The sequence below is a fragment of the Artibeus jamaicensis genome, unplaced genomic scaffold, assembly GCF_021234435.1.
Source record: "Artibeus jamaicensis isolate MK-2021 breed Jamaican fruit bat unplaced genomic scaffold, CSHL_Jam_final contig_463, whole genome shotgun sequence".
NCBI lineage: Eukaryota > Metazoa > Chordata > Mammalia > Chiroptera > Phyllostomidae > Artibeus > Artibeus jamaicensis.
In genome coordinates, this window is record NW_026521841.1 from 2,733,525 (window position 1) to 2,752,501 (window position 18,977).

Here is an 18,977-nt window from a genome sequence, read left to right on the forward strand (position 1 = left end):
TGGAGACCTGTGCGTGGGGACAGCTGGTGGACGCGGGCAGTCTCCACCTCTCATCGTTCTTACTTCTGCTGTCTCCTGACAGTAAGTACCACATATCCAGCTATGTTTACCAATCACATGGGTCAGTTTGGGTGTCCTCATCCAGAAAGCAGTATGAGGCAGTGTGTCAAGGTGGTGGTAGACTATCGCCATCTGGTGGCAATAGAAAGATCGCAAGCTTTAGTGGGTGGGTATCAAGGGTAGAAGAGCAGGAAGAGATATTAAAGATGGTGCTAGATCTTTAGCATCATCATTTTACTTTAATTCTCAGCAGGTTGAAGATGCCACCCCCATTCCTGTTTCACAGGTGGGGAAATTATTGCACAAAGGGCTTCAGTAGTAAGTAACTCGCCCAAGGACATCGAGCTGGTGACACAGCTAGCAAGTAATGGAGGCAGGTCTCTCAGATGCCAAAGCACCGTTCTTTCTACAGTGCCACTATTTTGCCCCAATTCTGGAGATTTCAGGTTTAGGAGGTATGCTAAAATGGAGAAGAAAGATGCTTAGCTTATTTTGAGATGGCAGTAGAGTGGATGAGGTATGACTAAACTCCTAGAAAAGGAACTAATATTTCTGGTTAAATGTCCCAATCTCCTACCATCTCCCAAATCCTGTGTTTGGTCTCATGTTAATCTCCAGGCAAAGAAGAGTAGTAGAGAAGTGCTAGGGAAATAACCCAAAAGGGGTGGCAGATGGAAAAGCCTCTGGACACAAGGCTGTATTTTGCTTAATCCAGGAAAAGTTTTTCAGTCGGCAAAGAAGGAAGAGGTAAAGGAAGCATTCTGGAGTTATAAACTGGATTTCAACTGTCTCTTCAAATTTCTGGGGAGGTGCGGGGACATGGGTAGTACCCATGGGGTCGCTGCACATTGGTAAGCTCTCCTCCTCCTGTTAAATGAAAATGTCAAGGCTGAGAAGGGTCTCCTGAGCAAGTCCGATCTCTTTATCTCTGGACAAGAGGGCTGTGCTCGGAGGTGGCACAGGAGTGTAGCTGAGGTGATGCAGCTCCTGGAGGCAGTGTGGCATTCTGCTGAGGGAGGGGAAGTTGACTTTCTCCCCAGAGGACCCAGGGCACACTGGTGGGTGTACAAGGGAAAAGGTCACCTGCTGATCCTGGTTGGTGGCAGAACTCGGGTTTCCTGACCACACCTGGGGCCATGACAGGGCCCTGTCACCTTAGAGTGACTCATTCTGAATCAAGGATTTGAACATAAGGTGATAATAATCATTTTGGGATACTAGTTAAATTTGCTCACTGATAGCTTATTTACCTGTGTTTATAAGGACAATGAACTAAAGAAGCAAATTCAAGGGTTCAGAAGTGGGTTATTGACCAGGCAGAGTCTTAAAGGAAAGGCATCAGGCTCCTCGTTTGAAATCTTATGACTTTGAAAGAGGTGTTATATAAGCAAATTAGAAAAAAAGGTGGTTACTTTTCTTCTTTCTTTAATCTGACAATATTCTCTTCTACCCATCCTGTTTTTAGAGCTGAGCTATCGGCTAACTGCAGAGCTGAGCTACACCTCTATGTGGTAAAACCCACAGGACTCGCTGTGGTCGCTTGCAGGTTGTGGCATGAGAGAGAAGCGGACCCTCTGCAACTGGACGTGGACGGTGTAGAAGGCTCTTCTTGGCAACTTTAAAATGTGACAATCTGATCATGAATATTTCAGCTGAATTGTATGGATCGGTTGTCCACTTTTATTGAAATATGGCAACTAACTACCTGTGACATTAATTATTTTTAAAGTGTATCTTTAGACCAACTCCAAATATGAAAATCAGCTGTGCATCATCATATTTCCGTGACCAACAAGCTTCCCTCCTGCAGAGACGGCACAACCTCACACTGATTGGCATTTCACTTTCCAGGGCCACAGCTGTGAGACAAACGAGCTGTGCTTGCTTACCTCTGTGTCATCTCTGACGCAGCACTCTCTGGCAGAGACGAGAGCACCAGGGACTGGAACCTCTTCCAGAGCATTACTCCGGGTATAATGTCCTGGAATGAGAGCCGGCACAGGGGCACCACATGTAAAGGGACAGTTTAGTGAGGTGAAGTCTAGGAAGGACTGCCATTTCATTTGGTTGACTATTGTTCACTCTTAATAGTTCAGCTCCAAAATTTACAATTTCATGCAGTTTGACTGAATTTTTTATGAAGCTAGAAGACAACTGCTTCAGCAAAAGGCATTAAACAATGCCACACAGAATTAAAGTGGGGCCAAAAGAACGTTTTTCTTCCCCCTGAGGTGTTAGACACATAAGCAGCAAGCCCTGGTGAGAGAGGGCATCTTTGGCCTTACTATCTGTTTGTTTATCGTGAATGAGGTGCTGGAGCCACAGTCAATGTGCACGGAGAGGCAGGAGACAGAAGCCACCTCTGGGCTGAGTGCAGGGAGTGTCCCAGGGATCGCAGGAAATGAGTCTGGTGAGGCAGGCTGATCATGAAGGGCCTGTGGGCCAAGCTAATGAGCTTGGAGGTGCTCCCACAGGCAGCAGGACCACTGAGAGTTTTCAAACTGGAAAACAATGTGATCAGATGGCTGTGTATCAAAGGAATATTTCTAGAGAGGGCTGACTGCACAATGGTGGCCACGTAGAGAGAGATTTGCATGATTTGAGGCAGACCAGTGGAATCCAGTATGGTTAGTTATGGGAGTGAGGGAGAGTCAGGGCTCAGGGATCATGTGGGCTATTGCACAAATCACAGAACAAAAAGGGAGGACAGCAGGAGGAGCAGCTTCAGGTGTGGCTGGCAGTAGTAGGGCACACATAATGACTTGAATTAGGGATTTATGCCTTTGAAGGTCCTGAGGGCAACACCCAAGAGATGTCACTGGATATTCTGGTCAGGTTGGTTATCAAGGGGAAGAAGGAATTCTTTGGAGCCTCTTCCTTACTGTACACTTGCTGTACCACCACCTTGTCCATTCTGATGTTTCTATACTTTTTGAGGACAAAGAAAGAGGAGGTCATGGGGTTATGCCTGCCATGTGACTGTTTTTTACATGGTTGAAATAGGAATAAAATGAATATGGGGTGTAATCTTCAAGGAAAAACGTGGGTGAGAATGTTGTAAAAGGGAGACTTGCAGCCCGAGCTGTGGATGTGGACAGCACGAGAGTGGTGTTGAGTCTCCCACCTGCACCGCTGCAGTGCTTGGAGTGCGAGAGTGTACACAGCCATCGTTGTTACCATTCTTGTCCTGCAGCTGTGGCTGCAAACCTTCTTTGTCTCAGCTTCAGCTGTGACCCCCTATCCTTGTTCTCTGCCCTCCCCTGTAGTCGGGGTCAGCTCTGCCAGTGAGCTGGGTGATGGCATTACCGTGTGATGGAGAAACTGTTTTTGGGTGAGAGGAATGCTGGACCCACTGTGGGACTCCTTGGTGTACTTGTACTTGGGGTGAGAGCACAGATGGTAGTCTATCAAGGTTTCTGCATAGGTCAAAGGGTGCATCACAGCAAATAATCCTGGGCTGGGATTCTGCAGAAGGGAGAGAGAGAAAAAAAAGATTCTCATTGTTTGCTAGTCTCGAAGTCTGGCAGAGGACAGGCATAAGCTAATGCTCTCCATGGCTGCCCCAAGCACCCACACTCTGGCTCCGTGTCAGCGATCTGGGAAAGAGTAGCTGTTGTAGATTGCTCTGCCTGGTTTTAGGAATTGTATCTCTACCCCTTATGGCTAAGGGCGAGGGACAACCTTTGGAATGCGAGCAGCAGGAGACAAAGCCTGTCTCTGGTAGCAAAGACTGCCTCAGTTTCCTTTCCCTGCCCCCAAAGCTTGGTCGGAAGTCAATGACGGGTAAGACCCCTCACAGCAAGGGGGGGGGGCAACCTAAGCCAGACTCCATCACTTGGGAGGCCTTCATGGAAGGACTCAGGGGGCTGCAACAGAGAGCAATGGACTCTCACCTCCCAGCTTTGACAAAGCCTGAGTCCCCAAGTTCTCCGGGAGAAGCGCTTCCTAGCTCTAATCCCCTTAAACCTGAATAGCTGATGGGGAGGGGTGCAGTTCTGTGCCTTGCTAGAGCAGTGTCCCAGGGGAAAAACCTGGCATCCCAAAGACTTGCTGATAAACCTGTGAAATCTGCTCTGCAATGAGTGTTTTCATTCATATGTTAAAGGTTCAGGCAGGAAACCCTAAAACTCTGTTCCTGACAGATTTGGACTCACAGTAAGCCCTCAGATTTCTTTGAAATGTTATCTACTGTTTGATCCTTGCTGCCCTGTATTCCTGTGTATTGCAACCCAATAAAAGGCTATGGAGCAGGGGGCTCAGGGCCTTTTTCTCCTTGGAGGAACTGGCCGCAGCTGGCCTTTTTCCCCTGAGAAACTGGCCACTGCCCAGTTCTCCTACCCAAGCAGAACCCATCATGTTTCGATCATATTCATTCGCGTCTGTGGCACTCGGGGACTTGCGAGGAAGTCGCTCCCACAAGAAGCAGCATCTTAAATGTCACAGTTATTCATAAATGCCACTCTTCTGTCTTAAGGGCGTTGTTACCTCCCACAGGGATTTACTAAACTCACATGAAAAGAAGTACAGCTGAAATCACAGGTTAAAATGGCTTAAAGTATTTGTTTCTTCATTTGATGAGTTAGGGGGATTTATACATAAGCAAACTGGTTTTAAAAAAGCAAGTAAGCTTCTGGTTTGGAAGACAAAAGTAGCTTTTAAAAAACTACTTCAAAAAGAAGACAAAGAAGAGGATGACATTTGTTAATGAGGAAATGTCAACATTTAACATTGTTTTGGTGATGTTTTTAATTCAGGAAGGCTCTATTTGGATATAGTATCTGATTTTAAGGAAGATCCTGTTTGTTTTTTATTTTTATTCATTTTCCAGCAATACTAATGGAGGCACAGAGCAATTATATCAAAATTTGAGAATAGAGAGCCTTTTAATGTTCCTTTCAGGACTCATTCAACAAAAACTCTATTCTTGTCCTAGACAATAACATAGCTTTTGACCTTCACAATTATTTAATTTCATGTATTTAAGAAGTACAAGGTTGAAATTTTGTTCTGTTTGCTTGTATAATTTTTAAAAGTAATGAAAAAACAACAACAACAAGAAAACTCCACATGGCTTATAGAAACCCAATCTCACTGTCAAGAAACAAATGTCTCCCACAACTTAAGGTACAGCTGGACCATGGAGGCATAGAAGCTAGGGGTGGGGGGCCCTAGTGTGGGGCCAGCATTAAAGTTTCCAGTCAAGAACACCAAGACTAAGCTGTTGGTGCAGAGCAGCTGATTGCTTCCAGAGCCAGGGAGAAAGATGGGGAGAGGGCTCTTGAATGAACTCGTGGACATGAAAGAAGAGGGAGGACAGAGAGGACATGGTACCCACTGAGGGAGTCTGCAGTGGCCACAGGAATGCAGAAATAAGCAACACACTTCCAAAAGCAGTGAGGGAAGAGTTAGAGCACACGTATATTTTTCACAGTAGCAAGTTCTCTTCCAGTTCCCTAAAACTCTGCATGGGATCAGGGCAGAGACAGAAGAGAACAGAAACACTGGGCTTCACCCCCTGAAGCTCAAGGAAAGACCCCCTTGTCTGAATAAGGGTTGGAGGGTTGAGAGGGAGCAAAGTGAAAGGTAGGGGCCCTGGCAAGTCAAAGCAGAAGAGGCCTGAGGCTACAGAGAAAGGTGGGTGAAGAGGAAGGAGAACAGGAGGGTAGTGAGTGGAGAAGTGGAAGACATTTCCCATTCCAATGTACACCACCTTGAATAACCCAGAGTGCAAGAGAGACATGGAAGGAGAATCAAAGGACAGAAGGCCGAGCAAGCTCTGTCACCCTGGGCCAACCAGGTCCTCAGAACCTATTTACAGGGATGTCCAGAAGTAGGGCGAGGAGAACCTTGGCCTCCCCCAGCCAGGAAGAGGGGGTGGCAGGCACGACTGAAGAATGGGGAAAAGACCCCAGCTCCACCTCATAGGCAAGGGGAGCGACTGGAATGTAACAATATGAAAACTGCTGACTCCCATTGCCAGAGTCACCTCTGTGATGACCAAAGGTCAATCAGGACAGCACCTGGGAAGGGAACTGGGGCAGCAGTGACAGAGACCCCAGCTTACCAGGAGGCAGTGTGATGAAAGAGAGGGCTGGCCACATCCTGCATGGGTGGTGGGGGGTGATGTGGGTGCATTGCACCAGGGAGGGGACATTAGCTGTGTGGCCTTTAGGAGTGTCTCCCACACTGGTTCATCGAGGGCATGGGGAATTGCTGTTTGGCCAGCTCTCTGCCTTAGGTCAAATGCAATGAGTAATTTTATTTAAAAAATTTTAAAAAGATTTTATTTATTTTTAGAGAGAGGGGAAAAGAAGAAAGAGAGTGAGAGAAACATCAATGTGTGGTTGCCTCTTGCACAGCCCCACTGGAGACCTGGCCCGCAGCCCAGACATGTGTCCTGGCTGGGAACTGAACCAGTGACCTTTTGGTTTGCAGCCCGAACACAATGCACTGAGCTATACCAGCCAGGGCACAATAAGTAAAATATTTTAAAAATGATAATACCACTGCCTTTAATAGCTGTCATACTTCAGGACCCCTTGGGTGGCCATCACCACCAGAATAAGTAATCTGGGAGGTCACCCATTTTAATTTTAATTTTTTGCAAAGTAATGCATGTATACAGTGGTGGCAATAACTCACCCAGGCTGGAAGGATTTGAGAGGAAAAGCAATGGGTCTCCTTCAGCTCCTTCTTGGCCCCAGGCCCATATCCCAGAGGATGTTTCTTTTCATTATGGGTTTTTGTTTTTTTTTTTGCCTCTGATGGCCAATAGTCTAACTCAAAACATTATGCTTATTCTTCAATTTCTTGGTAATCAACCTCAGACAGTATAGTATCTACTGACTCATTATCATGCAAGATAAGGATTTGCTCATATATACAAATGCTCCTTCGAAACTCTTTCTTTTAAATTTAGAAAATGACATTGATATTTTTAGTTCTGCTGCTGGTTATCTTTGCCATTTGAAATGATACATGCTTACATCCCTATTTCTTGTTTCCTCATCTTTAGTTGAGTATTTCAACTCCCCCTCTTGTGAAATAAAAACATCACTGTCCCCATACTCTCCTGTACCTTTCTTTCTCTCTTTCACAATTTTACTTTTGATTATTAAGATTGTTTACATTCACACTCTGGAACAACACCCAAGACCTTCATGCTTTGGTCATAGGGTATCTCTGAAAGCTGAAAACTAGTAAATAATATTTATTTTGTATTAACTGTGTAAATATATTTCTCTGCCAAGCCAGCTAGAGGCTTGGACTAGTTTTTTTGTGAAGGTTCAATGCTATGACCTGTGATAGAGAAATTCTAGTGTCTTGGCCAAATAGATTCTGTGTTTGTATTTTCCATCAACTCCTAAAAATCACACCATATTTAAGTTGGGATTCCTAATTGGAATACACAGAGCCTGGATGGTGTGGCTCAGTGGATTGAGTGTTGGCTTGTGAGCTGAAAGATCAGGGCACCTGCCTGGGTTGCTGGCCAGGTCCCCAGCTGGGGGTGTGCGAGAAGCGACCAACAGATCCGTGTTTCTCTCACACACTGATGTTTCCTCTTTCTCCCTCCCTTCCCTTCTCTCTAAAAAAGTAAATAAATACAATCTTTAAGAAAAGGAATACATAGAGTTTTCGTTGATCCCCCGCCTGGAGTTTATAATGGCCTTTTCTTTTGCTTGAATGATATACCTTTATAAAATCTTGAGTGTTCCAACCTCCCAACTGCACTGGCAGTGGGAGGAGTCTCCCTTTCCCTGACACCTCTCTCCCAGACAGAACCCTTTGCCTTCTCTTCTACAGGCTTAATGACAGAAGTCACTCCAAGACTACACTATAATGCTTTACTGGTTGTAACTGGTGTTTCTTTCCTTTTATTTTTGTTTTCTTTCCTAGGGTTTTAAAATTCTTTCTTTTATAGCTCTATTGTTGTAAAATTGATATACAATAAACTGCACACATTAAAAGTATGTAATTTGACCTGTTTTCACATATTTGAAAAACAATCACTCACTTAAAAATAATAAACATGTGATTTCCAAATATTTTCTAAGTCTTTGATCTTTTCTTTTTCTTAAAAGTGTCCTTAGAAAATCAGAAGTTCTTAATTTGGACAAAGTCCAATTGATCGATTTTTTTCCCATTTATAGGTTATGGTTTTGATGTGTCTAAGAAATCTTTGTATAAACCAAGGTCATAAAGACTTTCTCCTGTGTGTTGTATAGAAGTTTTCTAGTTTTATGTTTTATATGTAGGTCAATGAGCTATTAACTTTTGTTAATGATATGAAGTACAGAATAAAGTCCTTTTGTTTTTCTTTTTGTTAAACGAATCTCCAAATGCTCCAGCATCATTTCTTGAAAAAGACTACCTTTTCTCCAATGAATTGTCTTGGACCTTTGTCAAAAGCATCTGACCACAATTGTATGAGTGTATATATTTCTGGATTTTCTATTCTGTTCCAAAGATGTTTGTCTATTTTCATGCTAATACTATACTTCCTTGATTACTGTAGCTTTTTTAAAAATTTATTTTAATTGTTGTTCAAGTACAGTTTTCTGTCTTTTACTCCCATCCCAGCCCCCCGCCCCAGTGCTCCCCACCTCCCTCCCATTTCCACCCCCCTTAGTTGTTGTCCATGTGTTCTTTATACTTGTTCCTATAAACCCTTCTTCCCCTTTTCCCCTGAAATTTCCTCCCCTCTCCCCTCTGGTTCCTGTCAGCCTGTTCTCTATTTCAGTGTCTTTGGTTATATTTTGCTTGCTTGTTTGTTTTGTTATTTAGGGTCCTGTTAAAGGTGAGATCATATGATATTTGTCTTTCACCGCCTGGCTTATTTCACTCTGCATAATGCTTTCCAGTTCCATTCATGCTGTTGCAAAGCAACTCCTTCTTTCTTTCTGCTGCATGGAATTCCATTGTGTAAATGTACCATAGTTTTTGGATCCATTCATTTACTGATGGGCACCTGGGTTGCTTCCAACACTTGGTTATTGTAAATTGTGTTGCTATGAACATTGGGGTGCATAGGTTCTTTTGGATTGGTGTTTCAGGATTCTTAGGATATACTCCTAGCAGTGGAATTGCTGGGTCAAAAGGCAGATCCATTTTCAGTTTTCTGAGAAAATTCCATACTGTTTTCCATAGTGGTTGTACCAGTCTGCAATTCCACCAACAGTGAACTAGGGTCTCCTTTTCCCCGCAACCTCTCCAGCACTTGTTTGTTGCTTTGTTTATGATAGCCATTCTGACTGGTGTAAAGTGGTATCTCATTGTGGTTTTAATTTGCATCTCTCTGATAGCTAGCAATATTGAGTATCACTAGCTACTCAATAAAGTAAAAACAGTTTTACTTTCTGAGAAATTCCTCCTACTCAAGCCTGCCACTCAGTACATCCCAATTCTCCAGCCAGACTGGTGACTATCAGAGTCAGTGCACATCACTGCAGGGCTCTCAACTCTCCCAAGCCGGCCACCACAGACTCCACAGGTGATCATGGCCCTTGTATGTTTGCCTTTGTCCTTATTCCCCTCTCTACAACTTCAAGCAACAAGATGTCTCCTGGTGCTGCTCAAACCCTGCTTGGCTGGGGAGGGAGGGAGCAGTTGACTTTGGTCTCTCCCAACAACTCTGTGGCAGGCCTGAGGCTCCCAAAGTGTCTGTGGTAGACCCAGCGCCAGGTGCAGGGCGCCAGGCTTGGGGCTACAGCCATGTCCCCGTGCTGGTCCCTGGGACCTTATTATCCTGAAGCACTCTCCTTATCTTCTGGTTTTTCAGTGTCCACTACAATTTCTGGTCTCTTATTTTCATATAAGCTGGGGTACTGTTGGCTGTTTGCTCTGTTCCTCCATAGATTGGCCAGGTTTTTCTCCTGTGTGTAGGGGGGAGTGGAATCTGCTCACTCCTATTCTGTCGTCATCTTCCAACCCTACTGTAGCTTTATAATATGTTTTGAAGTCAGGTAGTGTAAATCCTTCAATTTTGTTCTTTGAAGTTGTTTTGGATATACTTGCATTCCATATAAATTTTATAATAAGGCTGTTGAATTTTACCAAAAAAGAAAGAAAGAAAGAGAGGAAGGAAGGAAGGAAGGAAGGAAGGAAGGAAGGAAGGAAGGAAGGAAGGAAGGAAGGGAGGAAGAAAAAAAGAGAAAAAGCCTGCAGGTTTTTTATTGGGATTTGTTGAATTTTTAGATTGGTTTGGAGAGAACTGACATCTTAATATTAATGATCTGAATCCACCAGCATTGTATATTTTTCCACTTATTCAAGTATTCTTGGATTTCTCTCATCAATGTTTCTTAATTTCCAGGTTAACAGTCTTATATATTTTTGTCCAGATTATCCTTAAATGTTTCATATTGTCTGATGTTATTAAGTGGTATGCCTTTTTAAAATTTTAACTTTGGATTGTTTGTTGATAGTAGATAGTAATATAATTGATTTTTATACTGTAATTTTGGTAAATTCACTTATTAATTTCAGTAAATTTTGAGGCAGGCCCTGTTGTATTTTCTATGTAGACAATCATTTTTTTTTTGTAAATAAAGACAATTTTACTCTTTCCTTTTAAATCTGGATGTCTTTTATTTCTTTTTCTTGCCTCGTTGCACATCTATCATCACAATCCTGAACAGAAGCAGCAAGAATGAATATTCTTGCCTTATTCCTGGTCTTAGGGTGAAAACATTCAGTCATTTACCTTGCAGTATGATTTTAGCTATAGATTTTTAACAGATGCCCTTTATCAGGTTGAGAAATTTCCCTTCTGTTCTTCACTTGCTGAGAGTATTTATCAGGAATGATGTTGGATAATTTTTCTGTGCCTATTGAGATGATCACGTTTTTTTCTTTTTTAGTCTGTTAATATGGTGAATTACATTGAGTTTTGGACGTTAAACTAATGTTGTATTCATGGAATAAGCCCCTATTTGCTCATGATGTATCCCTTTTACATAATGATGAATCTGACTTGCTAAACTTTTATGATTTTTTACACCTGTATTTATGGACACCAGCTTCTTTTCCTGTAATGTCTCTCTCTGGCTATGGTATCTGAGTAACACTGACTTCTAGAATGCTGGGAAGTAATCCCTCCTCTACCATTTTTCTGGAAGAATTTTTGTAGATCTGGTATTTCTTTCTTAAATGTTTGGCAGAATTTCCCACTGAAGACACCTGGGTCTGGAATTTTCTTTGTGAGAAAGTTTTAAATCACATATTCAATTTATTTAATAGATATAGAACTAGTACAATTATCTATCTCTTCTTGAATAAGATTTAATATTTTGTACCTTTTAAGAAATTTGTCCATTTAACTTGCCTAACTTATTGGCACAAATATTTTGTAATATTAATTTATCTTTTTAATAGTCTGTAGAATCTGGAGTGGCATTACCTTTCTCATTCCTGATGGTCATTTATGTCTTTTACCACTTTTTTCCTCACCATTTAGGTTAGAGTTTTATTCATTTTATTCATCTTCTCAAAGAACCAGTTTTTCTCTGTTTTTCTGTTTCATTGATTTTCAATCTGATCTTCATTAGTTCTCTTCTCTAAGGTTGGGTTTTATCTGTTCTCTTTTGAGTTTCTTAAAGGGGTACCTGAGGACATTTTGTTTGAGATCTACCTTATTTTCTAATGTATGTGTATAGTATTACAAATTTCCCACAAAGTTTTTGTGTCATGTTTTCATTTTCATTCAGTTAAAAATACTTTATAATTTCTTTTGATTTCTTATTTGGCCTTTAGGCTATTTTAAAGTATATAATTTAGATTATAAATTTTGGAGGAATTTTCTACATATTTCTCTATTTATTTCTGACTTAATCCATCAAAGTCAGAAAAACCACATCATATGATTTGAATCTTTTCAATTTTATTGAGCCTTGTTTTATTGCTTAAAATAAGGCCTAACTTGGCAAACCTTTGGTTTATACTTGAAGAGAATCTGCATTCTATTGTTTTTGTGTAGAGTGTTCTAGCAATGTCAATTAGGTCAAGTTGTTTGATAGTTGTGATTAAGTCTTTCATATTCTTACTGATTTTCTGTTTGTTTTATTACATTTTGAGAGAGAAGTGTTGAGTCCATCATCTATAATTTTGGATTTGTCTATTTTTTCTTTGCCATTCAATCAATTTTTGTTTCATGCATTTTGAAGCTCTGGTGCAGAATTATTAAGGGTTGTTATGTCTCTTAGATGAATTGCCCCTATACTTAGGTTCCTATCTTATATAAAGCAGGCATTCCCTAAGTATTTGTGGAATTAATGGGTTAGTAAATAACCACTGATATTTTCTAAGGAAGTATGAGTATGGCTATGCAAAATTCCCTTAACTTATTTAGATCAGTTTTCTCACTTTTAAAAGGAAATGGTAGTGGGTAGATCTAGGGGACAAGACACTGAAGAGTGGTTTTCAAACTTTGCCATGGGGGACCCAGGGTCTTGCAGGGATACTTCCTCAGGAGAGCCCCCTACTCTACCACCATCCCAGCAACTAGAACTTCATCTATTTTACATTTTGCCTTTTTAAATAAAATTTCAGCTATTGAGAGCATTCTGGTGCTAAAGGAAGTTTGAAAATCACTGAGTTAAATGTCCTGTGAGGTTTTCCAGCTCTAACATGCTATGTCTCTCAAGAACATTCTCCTCAATGCTGACACAATAAGAAAATGTCATATTACAGAGAGCTGTAATGTCATATTACAAACATCACAGCTCTCCATAGAAAAGCAGCAGAGGTCGGGGAAAGAGGCCCGAGGCAAGCAGTCAGGAAACAGGCAGGTTTCTCTTTCAGCTCTCCCACTAACTGGCTGAGTGACCTTGGGTGTGACCATTAGCACTTCTGCCCACATAGAGATACAGATTCATACTTGGAGAGTCTCACAAAGGAGACTTTCTCATTCCTTAATTCTGTATGTGTGTATGTGTCTGTCTTTTTTAAAAAAAAATGGACCATAACTTGGGCAACTACTATGACATATCACTGATAATTTCATTATTACATAGAACCTCATCAGATTTCCTGTCTGGATTGCAGTCACTTGGGACTTAGGTTGCTGGAAATATACAGAAGAAGAGGGAGCTCCATGAGGGCAGATCAGAGTGAGCAAAGACCTGGTAATGGGAAGAAAGCATACAAAGTTTGGCCGTGTGTAGGTAACAGGAAAGAGCTATGACTGGCCTCATATCTTCGGGAGCACAGACTTAATTTGGTAGAAAATGGGGTCCGTGAGGAACGTTGAGCAGGAGAATGCCATGGTTAGGGTGTGCTTGAGTAGAGTAATCAAGTGCAGCTACAGAAACGAAGTAGAACATAGAAATCTTGGAGGTAGAGGTATTCAGTATGGAAAAGATGTACTGTGCCAAGGGTGGAATAAAGAATCAATAGAGCTCTGAGTGATAGGGTTTGGGCTAATATTATTTTATTTTCTTCATTGTTTTTTTCTCTCTTTTAAAACATTTTATGTATATGTGTGTTCCTGTATATATATATAATACATAATTAGAAAAAATCACAAAGCTATTGTTACAAGAATATGCTGGAATTAGTCAAAGATAGAAACATTGATATTCTCCAAGCAAGCAATTTCAAAAATGTTTTTAAAATCTTGATATTCCAGACAGATAAAAATATTCCCAATTAATGCATCTGTTTTCCTACAAAGTGACTATTGAAATAAAAGGACATAGAACACAAGACTCCCACCAATTATCACTTACAAAAATATAAAGTGGATCATAATCTGGAGACACAGCTAAGGCCTCAGGTGGTTTCATGCTCAAGACTGAGGTCTTGCCAGGGAACTGAGGGGTGACGTCCTGCTTTGGCAGGGCTATAACAGTGGTGGCTTCATCCTGTTCCAGAACCAAGAGCAGTGTGTTATTCTTAATGCCAGGACAAGAGGGAACAGGTGAGGGCAATTCCTGAAGGTTGGGATGTCTTACCTCAGCTCCTTGCTTCAGGGCTCGGGCAAGCTTTTGAGGTCTGTAACTTGTTGAAGACCTCTGGACAGAGAATGGCTGATAGCCCTTAATTTTGTACAGTTGAGGAACCTGAAGGTGAAAAAAATACCTGACTGAATCTCCTTAAAAGCCCATGACCACTGAGTGGGGTCTATGCTCAACACTAGTTCTTTTCAGCTGCCTGACGGGAAAAGAAAAACAAGCCCCAGGTAAGCAGTCATCAGATGTGTGGCAGCTGTTACAGGCACTGGAGAGACTTCAGGGCCAGCACTGAGCCCTGTTCTGGTGCCAGCACACAGGGATATTACAGTTACTCATGGTCCCATGTGGCTTAATTGCAGAAATGCACTACGCACTGGTTTGTCAATTTAAAACATTTATGTTTTCAAAAACAGAAGTGGTCATATATCCTTAAGAAGAAATGACTAATTTTGTTCACTTCACCCTGTTTTTTTTTCTAAAGCTTCTAATATATGTGGTTCAGATAGCTTCAGTAATGCATAATATATGGTATTTCCATATAATAAGTAAGGATCCTGGTTCCCATCAGCCACATTAGGAAAACAATCTGTGATACCTCACACATACCATAAAATAACAGCAGAAAAATACACACAGTATGCCACACAGTACAATGCATATTAGAATAAACTAATAAAATAAAATAATAATAATAAACTAATAGAAATTCAGGAATATTTTGTTCACTTCATAAGGAAGCTGATTAACAAATACCATATAACAGGTCTGACCTGCAGATTGAAGAAGGAATGACTGTGCTTGACTTGAATTTCTGAAGATTTAATTGAAACTGGTCCAAGGCCATCAGGAGCCTAAAATGTGAAAATTCAAGAAATAGACACATAATCAGCACTGAACAAAGGTGGCTATGCTTTTTTCTATACATTTTCAACATTAAGTGAACACCTCTATTCTTTTTTTTAAAGATTTTATTTATTAGAGAGGGGAAAGGAGAGAGAAAGAGAGGGTGAGAAACATCGACCTGGTCTGCAACCCAGGCATGTGCCTTGACAGGGATCAAACCAGTGAACTCTTGAATCACAGGCCAGAGCTCAGCCCACTGAGCCACACCAGCCAGGGTGAAGAGTTCCATTCTTAAAGTAACCTTTTCTGCAACCACAGTTGTTAGTGGATGTGTGGGGCCCAGAGGCAGCATTGGCCACCCCTCCTCCTTGTCTATTAGAGTGTGTGATTCTTCTTTTTTCATTTCCTGCCATTGTGGATGCTGCAATGTGCCACCCAGAATCCCCTTTAGGCTTGAGGGGTTTACTTCCCCTGCTTCCAGGAGTCCTGTTCATACAAACAACTCTCAGAGGTCAGGCCACTTCAGGAGGTGACTTGGCTGAAGAGAGCTGCCTCTGTCAAGGTCATGTGCCCCTTCAAGGGCAGCCCACCTCCAATGACAGGTTGAAGGACATGTAAATGCTGGGTCCTCTCACCCTATCCCAGCATCAGAACTCCTCATGAATTCAGCTGAGATCTTTGTAAATAAGGTCTGCACTCCTGCTCCTGTCTCTGTCCACTCCTGCTCCTCCCTTCTATAGCTGCTAACCCCAAAGCACTACCTAGCAAACTTCCTGCAGGCCAATCTGCCCCAGACACCTTGAGAGTCTGGGACAGCACCTGCCATGTTATGGGCACTCAATACACACTGTATTTCACCTAATCTGTAATTAAATTAGCACGATGCAATGTCGATATGTCATTAGTTATAAGACACTTCCCAATTTCAAACATGCTACATATTTAAATAGTGATCATAGAAATGATAAAGTACAGTATTCATGGGGTGAATTAAAAAACTCTCTAAAGACAGGAATGCCTAGCAGTCTGTTTTCCCTCAACCCTGAGCAGCAGTGAAGCCTTGTGTAGAACTAATCAAAGCATGGAATGAAATGTGTAAGATTTGAACCATTCAAAAGAGTGAGATGGGCTCCACAGCACAGGGATGATCTCTCCCATCAGTTACCGAGCATCAGATATGTACTGTTGCTGGAAAGTCGCAGATTTATTATTTCCTATGAACTAAATATTCTAATCTTTAAAGTCATTTAATTTTCTAATTCAGAAAACACATGGAATTTCTGAAGTCGGTTCTGTAAGTCTTGAGTAAATCAACCTGCAGTGCTTAACACATATTATGGGATATGAATGGCAAGTTTATTCTTTGAAACTAAAAAAATTTTGCATATGCACTTTCCGTATCAACTTGAACACACTTTTTATTGCCAACTATGTAAACATGGGTCAACATTTTTTACTGGCTATGTGCCCTGTGTCCCAATTCCCTCCTCATCTGTAAGATGATACATATAACACATAGGTTTGTTGAAGATTTGATACAATTGAAGTACTCGAGAACTTGACATACTGCCTCACTTGTGGTGAATGCAATGCAATATAGGGTTATTATTATTTTTAAAATATATTTTATTGATTATGCTATTACAGTTGTCCCATTTTCCCCCCTTCACTCCCCTCCACCCTGTATATTCCCTCCTACCTACATTTCCCCCATTTAGTTCATGTCCATGTGTCACACTTATAAGTACTTTAGCTTCTCCATTTCCCATACTATTCTTACCCTTCCCCTGTCTATTTTCTACCTACCATCTATGCTACTTATTCTCTGTACCTTTCTCCCCTCTCTTCCTCCCACTTCACTGTTGATAACCCTCCACGTGATCTCCATTTCTGTGGTTCTGTTCCTGTTCTAGTTGTTTGCTTAGTTTGTTTTTGTTTTTGTTTTAGGTGTGGTTGTTAATAATTGTGAGTTTGCTGTCTAGGGCTATTATTTTTATTACAATACATCATTGTGTCCCTTAGGCAAGAAGGATGAACTATCACACCTTTTTCTAGAAAAAGACAGAGGGAGGGAGGGAGTAGGGGGGAGAGAGAGAAAGACAAGAGAAAAAAGGGAGAAGGAGGAGATAGAGGGAATTGTGATGGGTTATGTTGTTGGATTCTGGGCCATCATTCTCTGGCCTATCTGCTCATGAAGCAGAAGGGCTCAGGTGAGCGGGGCCTGCCTCCTGGGCCAGGCCAGGTCTCCTGGATTTTTCCATCTCCCTTCCACTCTCAGGACTGGTTGCTGGGCTGTCAAGCGAGGCTCAGTGCTCTTTCAGGTTGGAAAGGACCTAGCCCAGGCTATCAGAAAATAAGTGCATAAGTATGTCAGGTGCCAGGTATGTGGCAGTAGATGATCCCTGGTTTTCCATTGGTCATGATTCCCTGGGCGCAGGTCTCCCTTGGGAGCCTCTCAGGAGGAGACAAAAGGACTGAGACTGAGGCAGGGCCTGCCTTGGTATCTGCCTAACAACCAACTGATCATGCCCAGCCCCATCCCAGCCCAACAGCACCTACCAACTCATCAGAGCCCTGGGGAGCACTGTGGGATGGGAAAGCGAAGGGCAGCACTTGCTTGGGCGACACAGAGAACCGGCTGGAATAATCGTCTTGACTGATCCGCAGCAGATGGTATTTGGAGGGATTCTTGTCTATGAGGGAAAAACAAAATGATACTTTGGGGGGCTTCTTAAGGTATTTTTATGTGAAACCACCATCTTCAGTTGCATATCTGTCATACACCATTAGTGAGTACCTGCCATATGCCGTTTCAAAAAGAGTATCTAGGTGTGTATGTATATAGTCCTGTTTTTAGTGTGTCCTTTGTTCTCTACCTCAACTCCTCCAGTTTTAAAAAATTATATTTCATTTTTATATCCAAAAAGTTGCTCCTTGGGGAGAACAGGGAAGCCTGAGCCAGGTTTTGGTGGCTTGGGCTTGAGAAGGGAGGACAGGTCTGGAAAGATCAGGGCCTGCCTGAGGATTTGCACATGACCACAGATTGGAAATACATATTTTGGGAGAAGATGGTGATGTGGCTTTTGGGCTCCCAGAAGCTACTGAGAATGGCCTCCAACAGTCCCAGTCAACCTGTGGATCAGCAGATTGGAATTTTTTAAAATAGCAAAGATAATATGAGATAAAAAGCTTTATATGTAAACACTAGACTGAGATAAAACCAGATCATGCCAATCAATCAACATGTCTAAGTGCTGACTACCCCAGTCTCTGGTGACAAGAACAGATGGCACAAAACTGCAGGTTGAACCACAGTCAAACTTCACAGACTTGATCAAGTCAGTCAGCCTAGTTTACTATCAGCTGGGTAGGTATTTCAGCCAAACCTGGTATGGGATGTGATTTATGCCTCTTCAAAGATGTCTATGTTTTATTCCCTAGAACCTGTGACTATGTCACCTTACATGGTAAAAGGGCCTTAGCAGATGTGATAGGTTAAAATCATGACTGAGATAGGGAGGTTGTCTTAGGTTATTTGGGTGGGCCCAAAGTAATCGCAGGATCCATAAGAGAGGGAATCAGGAGGGTCAGGAATCAGAGAAAGAGATATGATGACAGAGCAAGAGGTCAGAGGAACATAAGGAAGTGGCGATGAGCCAAGGAAAGCAGGCAGTCTCCAGAAGCTGGAAAAGGCCAGGAAAACATTCTCCACTGGAGCCTCTGGAAGAAACTAGGCCTGCTGACATCCTGATTTTTGGATTTCTGACCTCTAGAACTGTGAGATTGTATCGTTTCAAGCCACAAGTTTTTCATGATTTGTTATAGCAGCCATAGAATACTGATACATGTGATTTATGAAAATATATTTCTACACAGCTAACTTCATTATAAAGATATCTCATGCCCAGAGGACCACTGGTCAAAGCATCACAGTACTTCCCAGCCGGACCTCACCTTGTATTATTGATTGTCTTCCATGCCTGAGCCTTTTTATTATGGCCTCTCTGTCCATGGCACGAATAGCGTCCAGCATATTGAGTAATCGTCGATGAACCATGACCTAGAATTAGAAAGAATAATGATTTCAAATGGTTAATTGGCACACACTCATTTTGTCATTTAATT

At 41.9% G+C, this 18,977-nt stretch overlaps 1 protein-coding gene across 1 annotated transcript in view; it reads right to left on the reverse strand.

Moving 5' to 3' along the window:
• Nucleotides 1-18,977, reverse strand: part of CFAP221 (cilia and flagella associated protein 221) — a 112,020-nt gene that overhangs the window by 11,912 nt on the left and 81,131 nt on the right. Inside the window, exons 15-21 of the mRNA XM_037146232.2 lie at nucleotides 18,807-18,912; nucleotides 17,412-17,545; nucleotides 14,780-14,860; nucleotides 14,010-14,117; nucleotides 13,785-13,919; nucleotides 3,367-3,525; nucleotides 1,950-2,041 (exon numbers count right to left, since the gene is read on the reverse strand). Coding sequence (XP_037002127.2) covers nucleotides 1,950-2,041; nucleotides 3,367-3,525; nucleotides 13,785-13,919; nucleotides 14,010-14,117; nucleotides 14,780-14,860; nucleotides 17,412-17,545; nucleotides 18,807-18,912 — 815 coding nt within the window. The remainder of the gene's footprint in view (nucleotides 1-1,949; nucleotides 2,042-3,366; nucleotides 3,526-13,784; nucleotides 13,920-14,009; nucleotides 14,118-14,779; nucleotides 14,861-17,411; nucleotides 17,546-18,806; nucleotides 18,913-18,977) is intronic.